We start from the raw sequence: 12,827 nt of genomic DNA, 5'->3' as shown, positions 1-12,827 counted from the left end.
AAATATTTAAAAAAGAAAGAAAGTATAAAGCCAAAAGCACAAACACAATGGTCAAAGTACATCATTCCCTTTAAACTGAATTCTTCTGAGATTTAATATAAATTGATCGTAAAGAACACAAATAAGTTATGTAGAAACAAAAGACAAAGCTTTAAAAGGAATCTTAATTTCTTCAATTCTTTAGAGAATAAAAAACTAAGCTTGCATGTTAATGAGAGTATGGTGAGGAAATCACGCTTTTTCATATGCAAGTTAATGATTTCTTAAATTTTCATTCCTTTTTAAGTCATGTTTAGAAACATAACAGACTAAACAAACATGTCTAAGATTTAAGTGAGTCTGTTCTGTAGTCATAGTAGTGGAACACTAAGTCACTTTCACGTCCATAGGAACATGACTTAAAAACAAAATTAAAATTAAAATTAAAATCAAAAGCAATAGTTGAGTTATCAAATATTAAATAAATTTAGAGAGAATTCAGAACAAATTTTTTTATTTTTTATTATATTTATTTATTGTTTTGACAGGCAGAGTTAGACAGTGAGAGAGAGAGAAAGATCAGAATAATTTTTTTGAAAGATTTATTTTATTTATTTGAAAGAGTTACAGAGAGAGGTAGAGCCAGAGAGAGAGAGAGAGAGGTCGTCCATTTGCTCGTTCACTCCCCAGACGGCCTCAACAGCTGGAGCTGTGCCAATCTGAAGCCAGGAGCTTCTTCCGGGTCTCCCATGTGGGTTCAGGGGCCCAAAGACTTGGGCCATCTTTTACTGCTTTCCCAGGCCACAGCAGAGAGGAGCAGCTGGGACAGGAACCGGCGCCCATATGGGATGCTGGCACTTCAGGGCAGGGCTTTAACCCGTTGCGCCACAGCTCTGGCCCCCAGAATACTTTAATAAATATTCCAATTTCAAGTTAGTTTTAACACATAAAATCATCAATAAATTAACAAAGTATTCCATCGTGAATTATCTTAGAACACTATAAAATAAATGGAGAATACTGTATGTTAAATGTTTTGCTAATATACCAACTTCCAAAAAATTAGCACAGCATTAACTTTAAAAAATATTTTAAAAAGCACAATATAATCATACTTGCGTTATGTTTGAAATGAAAATTTCTTTTGGTTCTTCTCCTGTTGTATCTGAAACTTCAAATTCATCACCAAAATCACAAAACAAGCGTGACCAAATTCCATGTATATCCGCACTGATGAACTGTGAAATGAGAAAAACAGTTTAAGTATATATTTAGATATAGAAAAAAATCCTCAATTATCTTAGTCCCTTTTAAAACATTTTCATTTGTAATTAAGTATATCCTCATAGGATGAATGAAGAGTAAGTTGTAGATTGGTTTAGGAACCAAGGATTTTGGTGTTTAGTGAACAGATATCTACTCTAACAAAATTAGAAGGGCCATCAGCATATCATCATTAAACATCTTATGATTTTTCAATAAAAATTCGGGCCTTGTCAAAAAATTCAAGCACATAGGAGCTGGTCTTGTGGGGTAGCAGGTTAAGCAGTCCCCTACAAAGCCAGTATCCCATATGGTCTCTGGTTTGAGCCCCTGTTAGTGTGCCTGGGAAAGCAGTGGAAGATGTCCAATTCTTTGGATCCCTGGCTCACATGTGGGAGAGCTAGATGAAGTTCCTGGCTTCTGGCTTTAGCTTGGCCTGGCCCTATTTGTTGCAACCATTTGGGGAGTAAACTAGCAGATGGAAAGTGGATCTCTCTCTCTTTCCCTCTCTCTGTTAACACCGCCTTTCAAATAAATAAATATATAAAAAAATTTCAAGCAAAACATATAAGAAACTGGTACCTTTATTTAATGGAATTCTTGTTATCTTAGAAAAGAATGGAGTGGTTATTTATCACGAGTAGTTGTGTGAGGGGCCAGTGTCATGGAGCAGCAAGCTGCTTGCAACATTGGCATCCTATGTTGAAATGCCAGTTTGAGTCTTAGCTGCTCAGCTTCTGATCCAGCTCCCTTCTAATGTGCTTAGAAAGGCAGCAGAGATAGTCTAAGTACCTGGGCCCCTGAAACCCATGTTGGTTATGAGGATGAAGTTCCTGGCTCCTGGGTATAGCTTGGCTCAACCCTGGCTGTTGCAGCTATTTGGGGAGTGAACCAGTGGATGGCTAAATACGTAAGTAAATCTTTAGAGTTAGTGGAGAACAGAACAAAGAAATTAGAGTCTAAAAAAAGGGGCTGAGGAACTGACACTGCAAATTAAACAAATTAAAGTCATATAAGGTAAAAATTAGTCCTTTAACAAAATCACAACTTTTTTGTTAAAAACAATTTTTTAAAACACATTGTCTTCATTCAAGAACTTGTAAAGAAATCTGCTATTTTTTCAAAAAATGTATTTATTGAAAGGCAGAGTTAGAGAGAGAGCAGAAGCTTTCATCCACTGGTTCACTCCCCAAATGACTGCAACAGTTGAGGCGGGGCCAGGCTGAAACCAGGAGCCTGGAATTCCGTCTGGGTCTCCCATGCAAGTGCAGGGACACAAGGTTTGGGCCATATTCTGCTGCTTTCCCAAGTGCATTAGCAGGGAATTGGATCAGAAGTGGAGCAGCCAAGAGACTCCAACCGGCGCTTATATGAGATGCTGGCATCGCAGGCAGTGGCTTAATCCCACAGTGCCACAGAACCTGTTCCTGCTTATTGATATTGCTCATGAAGAGAAATCCTTGTTCTGTAACATATCTGATCCTTCGGATAAGGTGATTTATTTCTAACAAAACTACAATGATATTTGGGTGTAAGAACATATCTCATTAAGATAATCTGTAATCTGCATTATATTAAGTAATAAAAGGGCTAATAGAAAATGATTTCTGGTTTGATCACACACTCATTGCCTTTACTGATCAAAATGGGTACTGCGTTGCGGCACAGTGGGTTAGGTCACCACTGTTATCCTGTATGAAGCCTGGTTCCAGTTCCAGCTGCTCCACTTATGATCCAGCTCCCTACTAATGCAGCTCGGAAGGCTGGGGAAGATGGCTCAAGTACATGGGCCCCTGCTAACCATGTGGGAGACTTGGATGTAGTTCCAGGCTCCTGGCTTTCACCTGGGCCAGGCCTAGCTATTGCAGCCATTTGGGAAATGAACCAGCAGTGGAGGATGGCCCAAGTGCTTGGGCCCTGCACCCGCATGGGAGACCAGGAGGAAGTACCTGGCTCCTGGCTTCGGATCGGCGCAGCACGCCAGCTGTGGAGGCCATTTGGGAGGTGAACCAACGGAAGGAAGACCTTTCTCTCTGTCTCTCTCTCTTACTGTCTAACTCTGCCTGTCAAAAAACAAACAAACAAACAAACAAAAAGTTTTATTTTAAAGATTCTCCTTCCCTCTGTCCCTCCTTCCCTCTTTTCCTTCCTTCCTTTGAAAGGCAGAGTTATATAGAGAGCGGGACAGAGAAATCTTCCATATGCTGGTTCATTCCTCAAATGGCTGTAGTGGCTAGTGCTGGGCCAGGCTAGGCAGAAATCATGAGGCTAGAACTCCATCCAGGTCTCGCGCATTGCTGGCAGGGGCCCAGGAACTGGGACATCCTCCTCTGCTTTCCCAGGCGTATTAGCAGAGTTGAATCCAGAGTAGAATAGCCAGGACTCGAACCAGCAAATACTTCCTTTAAAAAAAATATTCATTAGAAAGCCAGAGATCCAAGATGGCTGAACAGGGAATAACCACACTAACTCAACCTGCTCTAGGATATGAAAAGAACAAAAGAAGAACTACCTTCCAAAGTAACAGAAATTTTCAGTGAAGAAGTGAAAAAGCCACGTAGACTGTGGGACAAGAGTAGAGAAGACAGGGACACCACAGCAGCCAGCTGCACAGCGCAGCCTACTGTGAGTCGCCACCTTATGTCAAGTAGGAAGAAACTGCCAGGCACCCTGCCACTCAAGTTTCAGCTGAGCGGGAATTCCACACTTACCCACTGACTTTTACTTCAAGCTGGAAGGGAGGACTAGGGTATGCCAGACTTAGAGCAAGGAAACCATCTTACTTTCTTCCCCTTCCCAACTCTGGCAGAATGCCATGTATGACAGTGAAAAAGTGACACAGCATGCCAGTACTCTGCTCCTTCCAGAGTCAGAGTCAGGGCAGTGTCAGGGGTAAAGCACAGATCTCATACATCCTGCAACTGCAGGGGTTTCTGAGCATTAGCCCCAGAGCTACATTCAATGCAGCATATAGGAGCAAGGGGGATTCACCTTAGCTTTTGGGGGCTAACACCAAGAACAGCCCACAAGAAAATCTGTACCCAGCCTCTGAAATCTGGGAAAGGACCCCACTATACCCTGCAACACCAGGACTGTAAACAACCTGTTCTAAATTGTTTGGTGCCACTGAAATCTACCCAGTAGAAATAGGGAGCCTACATCATTCCACCTCTCTGGATTTAAACCTTCCAGAGTAAAATCTCCTGTAGTCTCTCTGTAGTCACTCTGTAGTACTGGAACAGGCTTCATTCAGTTCAGATCTGCCAGTCCTAAGATTAGGGCTGCTGGTATTTTAACCCACAGCACCCACTGGATTCTCTTAGCATTATGTGAGGAATGGTCCATCCGTATATATCACACAGTCCTAGAGCTACAGCAATTGGTGACATAGCCCTGGCATCACTCATTCTTGTCAGAAGGATGAGGGGGCAGCCACCCTTGTCTCCCTCAGCACCAACAACAAGGGCCTGGCTATCACCATCACCACAGAGACTGACACTGAACTCGCTGTGGACCAAAGAAACACCCAGGGAAACCCTTATTCATCTCAAAGCCACACTTCTATCCCTACAAACTGTGGCGGACTAGACCACTGTGTCACTTATAGACACTGTGACATTAAGATAAAAGAATTCATTCAGAGACTGTACTCCAGGGTTCATCTAGAACCAAAGACAGAGCAACAAGCCAAGTGATACCCTGCATTCCAGCTAAACCAGAAACTTTTACAATAAAACTTACTCTACAAAGAAGAAGGGATGGGTATACCAGATGAGCACATGTAGAGATACGGAAGACATGAAGAAGCAAGGTGGCATGATGCCTCCAAAAGAACACAAGGATTCTCCAGAGTTAGATCCTGAACTGAAAGAAATCTATGAAATGAAAGATACAGAATTCAAAATAATTAATGTAAGGAAGTTCAATGAAATACAAGAGAACAGAGAGATAAAAGAAATCAGGAAATCAATGAGTAATACGAATGAAAATATTACAATGGAGATAGTCATTAAGAAGAATCAAATATAAACTTTGGAGATAAAATCTTCAATCAGTGAAGTAAAAAATATGATTTTTTATGAATCTGACAGCAGAATAGACCAAGTGGAGGAAAGAATTTCTCATCTCAAGGACAAGAATTTTGAAATAACCCAACTAGACAAAAGAAAAAAGAAAAAGGAAAAGAATCTACACAAAATATGGGATACCATTAAACAACCAAATATTCATATTACAGCTATTCCTAAAGAAGAAAAAGTAAAAGACGTTGAGAATCAGTTCAATGAAATAATAGTTTAAATTTCCCAGGTCTTGAAAGAGACATGGACCTCCAGATACAAGAAGCTCAAAGAATCCCAAGCAGACTCAACCAAAAAATGTCCTCTCCAAGGTATAGTCATCAATTCTTCAAAAGTTACACACAAGGAGAGAATCTTAAAAACACTAAGAGAAGGGCATCAAGTTACATATAAAGGAAAGCCAATTAGATTAACGTCGGACTTCTCAGCAGAAACTCTGTAGTCCAGAAGAGTGGGATGATATATTCAAAGCCTTGAAAGAATAAAACTTCCAACCAAGAATATTTTACCCAGCAAAGCTAGCCTTTAAAAGTAAAGGAGAGGCTGGCTCTGTGGCTTAACAGGCTAAGCCTCCGCCTTATGGCGCCAGCACACCGGGTTCTAGTCCCGGTTGGGGCGCCAGATTCTGTCCCGGTTGCCCCTCTTCCAGGCCAGCTCTCTGCTATGGCCTGGGAAGGCAGTGGAGGATGGCCCAAGTGCTTGGGCACTGCACCTGCATGGGAGACCAGGAGAAGCACCTGGCTCCTGGCTTTGGATCAGTGAGATGCGCCGGCCGCAGCGGCCATTGGAGGGTGAACCAACGGCAAAAAGGAAGACCTTTCTCTCTGTCTCTCTCTCTCTTACTATCCACTCTGCCTGTCAAAAAAAAAAAAAAAAAAGTGAAGGAGAAATAAAGTATTATCAAGGTAAGCAAAAAGTGAGAGAATTCACCACCACTAGACCAGCCTTATGAGAAATTCCAAAGGGCATCATGCATTTGAAATAAACATCATGAAAATACATGATGCCACCAAATTCATGAACAGAGAAGGGAGAATCATCAGCCAGTCAACAACATGTCAGGTCTTCATTCTTATCTATCAATACTAACTTTGCATATAAATGGATTAAATTCACCAACCAAGTGATTTAGGCTGGCAGATGGATAAAAAACCATGACCCATTATATGCTGTCTACAAGAAACTCACTTCACAACAAAAAGACATACAGACTGAAAGTGAAGGGTTGGGAAAAGATATACCAAACAAATGGAAACACAAAATGAGCAGGTATATCTATCCTGCTATCAGACAAATTGGAATCTAAAGGAGAAACTGTAAAAAAAGATAAAGGCCAATTGTATTTTGATAAAAGGTTCAATTCAGTAAGAAGTCGTAACAGTCAGAACTATTTACACCCAACCCGACCACCCAGCTATATACAGAAAATACTATTAGACCTAAATGGAGAGATAGACTCCAACACAATAGCAGTGTGTGATACATCACTCTAATCTTATCAATGGACAGATCATCCTGACAGAAAATCAATAAAGATACACTGGAGCTGAAACATACTATCAAGCAAATGGATTTAACAGACATTTACAGGACTTTTCATCCAATAACTACAGAACACACATTCTTCTGATCAGCAGATGGAACATTTTCTGGAATAGACCACATATTAGACACAAATTAAGTCTCAGCAAATTTAAACAGATTGCAATCATATCATGTATCTTTCAGACCATAAAGTAAGAAAAGTTTAAATTAACAATAATAATACTAGAACATTCATAAATACTTGGATATTAAACATGCTAGTGAATGATCTGTGTGTCACTGAAGAAATTAAAAAGGAAATTAAAACCCTCTTGAAATAAATGAAAATGAAAACAACATATCAAAACCTGTTGGAGGGGGCTAGCATTGTGGTGTAGAAGGTTAACCTATGCCTGTGGTGCTGGTATTTCATATGGGCACCACTTTGAGACCTGGCTGCTCCACTTCCCCAGTTCCCTGCTAACACATGTGGGAAAGCAGTGGAGTATGGACCTCGGGCTTCTGTACCCATGTAGGAGACTCTAAAGAAGCTCCTGGTTCCTGGCTTCGGATTTGCTCAGCTTAGTCTGTTGCAGCTATTTGGGGAGTTAGCCAGCAGACAGAAGATCTCTTTCTCTCTCTGTATCTCTTTCAAATAAATAAAACAAAGAAAAACAATAAAAAAAACCTGTTGAATACAGTAAGAGCAGTATTAAGAAGGAAGTTTATAGTATTAAGTGCTTTAAGTGCTTACATTAAAAAGAGAAATGTCTCAAATTACAGATTTAAAAATGAATCTGGAAGACCTTCAAAATCCAGAACAGACTAAACCCCAAATCAGCAGGAACAAGAAATAATAAGGATCAGAGTAGAAATAAATGAAATTTAACCCCAAAAAACAAAAGCAAAAAACACAAAAGATCATCAATACAAAAAGTTGGAGAAGATAAGCAAAATAGAGAAGCCTCTAGCCAGACTGACAAAGAAAAAAAGAAAACTCAAAGTTAGAGATGAAAAAGGAGAGATTACAACCAACACCACGGATATACAAAGGATCATAAGAAACTACTGTGAAGAACTATATGCTAAGAATCAGGAAAACCTCAGAGAAATGGAAAAATTCCTGGATTCATATAACATATCTACATTAAATCAAGAATATAATTGATAACCTAAACAGACCCATAACAAGCAATGAGATTGAAGCAGTAATCAAAAGTCTCCCATGGGGCCAGTGCTGTGGCGCAGTGGGTCAAAGCCCTGGCCTGAAGCACCAGCATCCCATTTGGGCGCCAGTTCATGTCCTGGATGCTCCCACTTCCAGTCCAGCTCTCTGCTGGGAAAGCAGTAGAAGATGACCCAATTCCTTGGGCCCCTGCATCCACGAGGGGGACACAGAAGAAGCTCCTGGCTTCGGATCAGCTCAGTTCCGGCCATTGTGACCATCTGGGGAGTGAACCAGTGAATGGAAGACCTCTCTCTCTCTCTCTCTCTCTCTGGCTCTACCTCTCTCTGTAACTCTTTCAAATCAATAAAATATATCTTATAAAAAAAAAAAGTCTTCCATCAAGAAAAAGTCCAGGACCTGATACCTTTACTGTGAATTCTACAAAACATTCAAAGAGGAAGTAACTTCAGTACTCTTAAAACCGTTCCAAAATCTTGAACATGAGGGAACACTGCAAAAATCTTTTTATGAGGCCAGCATTACTTTGATAGCAAAACTGAACAGACACAACACAAAAAGAAAGCTACAGATATGTATCCTTAATGAATATAGATGCAAATATTCTTAACAAAATACTAGCAAACTGAATCCAAAACCACATGAAAAAGCTCATACATCACCATCAAGTAGGATTTATTCTAGTAATGCAAAGGTGGGTCAACATTTGCAAATCAATAATTTTGATCAACAGAATGAGGAAAAAAAATATGGTCATCTCAATACATGCACAGGAAGTATTTGAAAAGATGTAACACCCTTCATGATAAAAACCCTCCACAAATAAGGTATTGAAGAAATATTCCTTAAAATTATAAAGGTTATTTGTCACAAACCAACAGTCAATAGCATACTGAATGGGGAAAATCTGAAAGCATTTCCCTTGAGATCTGGATCAAAACAAGGATGTCCACTTGTTCTATATAGTACTGGCAGTTTTAGCAGGAACAATTAGGATAGAGAAAGAAATAAAGAACATGAAAACTGGAAAAGAGGAAGTCAAATTATTCATGTTTGCAGATGATATGATGTTGTGTATGGAAATAAGTCTATCAAAAACTGTTAGTATTAATAAACCAATCTAGTAAAGTTGCAGGTTATAAAATAAACATACACATACACATAGCTTTTGTGTATGCTAATGATAAATTCACAGAAAGAGAAATCAAGAATTAAATATTTAAGAAGAAATTTAACCAAAGAAGTGAAAGGTCTCTATAATGAAAATGATCAAACATTGGTGAAAGAAATCATCAAGGACACAAAAATATGGAAAGGTAATCCTTGCTCATGGATTGGAGGAATCAATATAACAAAAATGTCTATTTGCCTAAAGCAATCAACAGATTTAATGCAATTTCTTTAAAAATACTAATGACATCCTTTACAGAATTAGAAAAGGCAATACTAAAATTTATGTGGAGTCACAAATGACTCAGAATAGCCAGTGATCCTGAACAAGTAAAATAAAGATGGAGCCATCACAATACCTGACTTCAAAGCATACTACAAATCTACTGGAAATAAAACAGCATGGTACTGCCATAAAAGCTGATATATAGATCAATGGAACAGAACAGAGAGCTTGGAAATTAATCCAAATACGTGCAGCCAAGTGATTTCTGACAGAAGTACTCAGACCATACAGTGGAGTAAAGATTTTTCTTAAAAAGATTTATTATTTTATTTATTTGAAAGACAGAGCTACAAAGAGGGGTGGAGACAGAGAGAGAGGTCTTCAATCTGCTGATTCACTCCCCAGATGGCTGCATCAGCTGGAGCTGTGCTTATACAAAGTCAGGAGCCAGGAGCTTCTTCTGTGTCTCCATGTGGGTGCAGGGGCCCAAGGACTTGGGCCATCTTCTACTGCTATCCCAGGCCATAGCAGATAGTTGGACTGGAAGTGGAGAAGCCAAGACATAAACTGGCGCCCATATGGGACACCGGCGCTTCAGGCCAGGGCTTTAACATGCTGCACCACAACACTGGTCCCCATGGAAGACTTTTGATTACTGCTTCAATCTCATTGCTCTTCAGGCCAGGGCTTTAACCCACTGAGCCACAGCACTGGCTCCTTAAGGATACTTTTTTAACATACAGTGCCGGCAAAACTGGAGATGTATGTGTGTGTGTGTGTGTGTGTATAATATGAATGAAATTAGATCCATACCTTTCATCTTATACAAAACCAACTCAAGATGGATCAAAAAACCTAAATTTAAGACACGAGACTATGATGCTGCTGGAAGAATAGAGGGGACACACTCCAAGACATTGGTGTAGGGGACAACTTCTTGGACAAGACCCCTAAAGCACAAGCAACAGAAGCAAAACTAAACAAATGTGACTGTATCAAACAGCAGTGTTTGCACAGCAAAGGCAATGATCAACAGAGTGAAGAGACCTCCAACAGAATGGGAAAAAAATCTGCAAACCACCTGACAAAGGGTTAATTTTCCAAACATACTAGGCAATTAAAAAAAAAAATTCAACAAAAAAACAACCAATACAGTTGAGAAATGGGCAAAAGGCTGCAATAGATAGTTCTCAAAAGAAGAAATACAACAAATCTATGAAAAAATGCTCAATATCACTAGCCATCATAGAAATGCAAATCAAACCACAATGAGATATCACTTCACCCCTGTTAGAACGGCTGAAATCCAAAACAGAGAGAGTAACAAATGCTGGTAAGGATGGGGGCAAAGGGGAACCCTTATACACTACTGATGAGAATGTAAGTTAGTGTAGCCACTATGGAAAACACTGTGGTGATTTCTTTAAAAACTAGAAATAAGACTTGCCATATGATTCAGCAATCCCACTGCTGGGTATATACCCCGAAAATTTGAACACACTGTATCAGAGAGATACCTTACCCACTACATTCATAGCAGCACTGTTCATAAAGCCAACATTTGCCATCAACCAAGGTGTCCATCATCATATGAATGGATAAAGAAAATATGGTATATATACACAATGGAGTATTATTCAGCCATAAAAAAGAATGAAATCCTACCATTTGCAGCAAAATGGACACAACTGGAGGACATCATATTGACTGGAATAATCCAGACCCAGAAAGACAAATACCACATGTTCTCCCTTATATGTGGGAGCTAAAATTTAAAAAACAAAAAACAAAAAAACAAAAAAGAAAAAAGAAATGTGTTTATCAGTATTGCTGCAAATAGTTTTATAAAACTGTTTTATACTTTTGTGAAACCAATCATTAAGAATGTTGTACTACTATGGTTTTAATGATCTATGATAGCTTTAAAATGTACTATATATGAGTTAAATGATCATTTCTCCATTCAATTACTGTTTTTATCCATTATCTAGATTCCTACTACATAGGGTCTTTTTGCTTTTTCTTTCTTAAACTTCTTATTTGTTAAAGTATTAAGCCTTTTTACTGTAATGTACATTTAAAATATGTTATCTCAAAAAACTAAAAAAACACAAAAAACAAAAGGGAGATGAAGGACGGTGGGTGGAAGATACAGGCAATATCATTATGTTCTAAGAACTGTATCTATAAATATCATTGAATCTGTTAAAAACTAAAAATTTAAATAAAAAATTAAAAAAAAAGTTAAATGATCTAATTTTAAGCTTCATCATTTGTTTTACTAGGAAGACAATAAAGTCTTAGTGTTATTGTAAAAAAAAATATTCATTGTGTAGATAATGTCTCTTAATATTAACAATATTGTTCATATTGCTGAGTCCTTGTTAATAATGTCAAAGTTTTAATACATATTCAACATTATTATTATCCATAAAATAATTTATAGGGGTTTACATTTTATTTAATTAATTTTTGCTCATCTTCAATTATTAAGCTTCTAAATCATTTGGACAAGTCTCAAAATTTTGTAAATAGAAAAGATTTAAAAGTTTACTATAATTTTCAATTTGTCATGAAAGAAATTTATTTTTATATAATTAGATAACTTAAAAATTGTTCATTTAAAGGCAGAGAGAGAGAGAGAGAGATTGATCTTTCATCTGCTGGTTCACTCCATAAATGGGTTTGCTTTGTGCAGTCCAAGGTACTTCTGCTCAGTGCTTCTCTCATCTGTTCGGTGCATGCTCACCTTGACTGTCTCACTGCTATGTGCCAGGGCTGCCAGGTGGGCATGGGGGTGAGAGGTGCCTCCTCACTCTTTGCCTCTGCATTCCTTCCATGCCGAGGGTCCAAGCTGAGTACCCTGCAGGGAGAGCTACACTTGGGTGTCGTTTCCCTTTGCACAGAGTTCAGGCTTCATTAATGTGGCCTGGCTCCTCTGCGTCACCACCAGCTCACCTGGGCCACCTTCTGCTGCCATCTCAGGCATATAAGCAGGGAGCTGGATCAGAGTGGAGCAGCAGATCCTTGAACAGGATTCAGATATGGAATGCTGGCATTGAAAAAGGCAGCTTAGCTCACTGTGCCACAGCACAAACACCTAAAAAGAACTTCTCATATGACTCACTGAAGAGCTACAAATTCTAACAGTGAAAGTATTTGTCTTTTGGTTAACTGCAAGTTATTACTAAACAAAACAATTACCTTAATTGGAGGGCAGTGAGAATGGCAGAAGTCATTGATCTTCTTCTGCAAGGGGAGTTTCATTTCAGTCAATACTACACACTGTTGAGAATACAAAAAATTAAAGACTGCAAAATACAGTTATTTTGGTAATACAAAACTTTCAATTTGGCATCATGTTACTTTGCATTGTGGTAAAGATACACTAGTATTCTTG

At 38.8% G+C, this 12,827-nt stretch overlaps 1 protein-coding gene across 3 annotated transcripts in view; it reads right to left on the bottom strand.

The window, feature by feature from the left end:
• UBA6 (ubiquitin like modifier activating enzyme 6) overlaps nt 1-12,827 on the bottom strand; it is a 94,189-nt gene that overhangs the window by 58,063 nt on the left and 23,299 nt on the right. For 2 of the 3 annotated variants that reach the window (XM_062198779.1, XM_062198780.1), the window contains exons 7-8: nt 12,632-12,712; nt 1,095-1,217 (exon numbers count right to left, since the gene is read on the bottom strand). In XM_062198779.1, the coding sequence (XP_062054763.1) occupies nt 1,095-1,217; nt 12,632-12,712 (204 nt within the window). Of the gene's footprint in view, nt 1-1,094; nt 1,218-11,092; nt 11,177-12,631; nt 12,713-12,827 lie in introns of those variants that run through there. The other variant, XM_062198783.1, reaches the window with a different exon arrangement.

The sequence above is a fragment of the Lepus europaeus genome, chromosome 8, assembly GCF_033115175.1.
Source record: "Lepus europaeus isolate LE1 chromosome 8, mLepTim1.pri, whole genome shotgun sequence".
NCBI lineage: Eukaryota > Metazoa > Chordata > Mammalia > Lagomorpha > Leporidae > Lepus > Lepus europaeus.
This window is presented reverse-complemented; position numbering and strand designations above follow the sequence as displayed.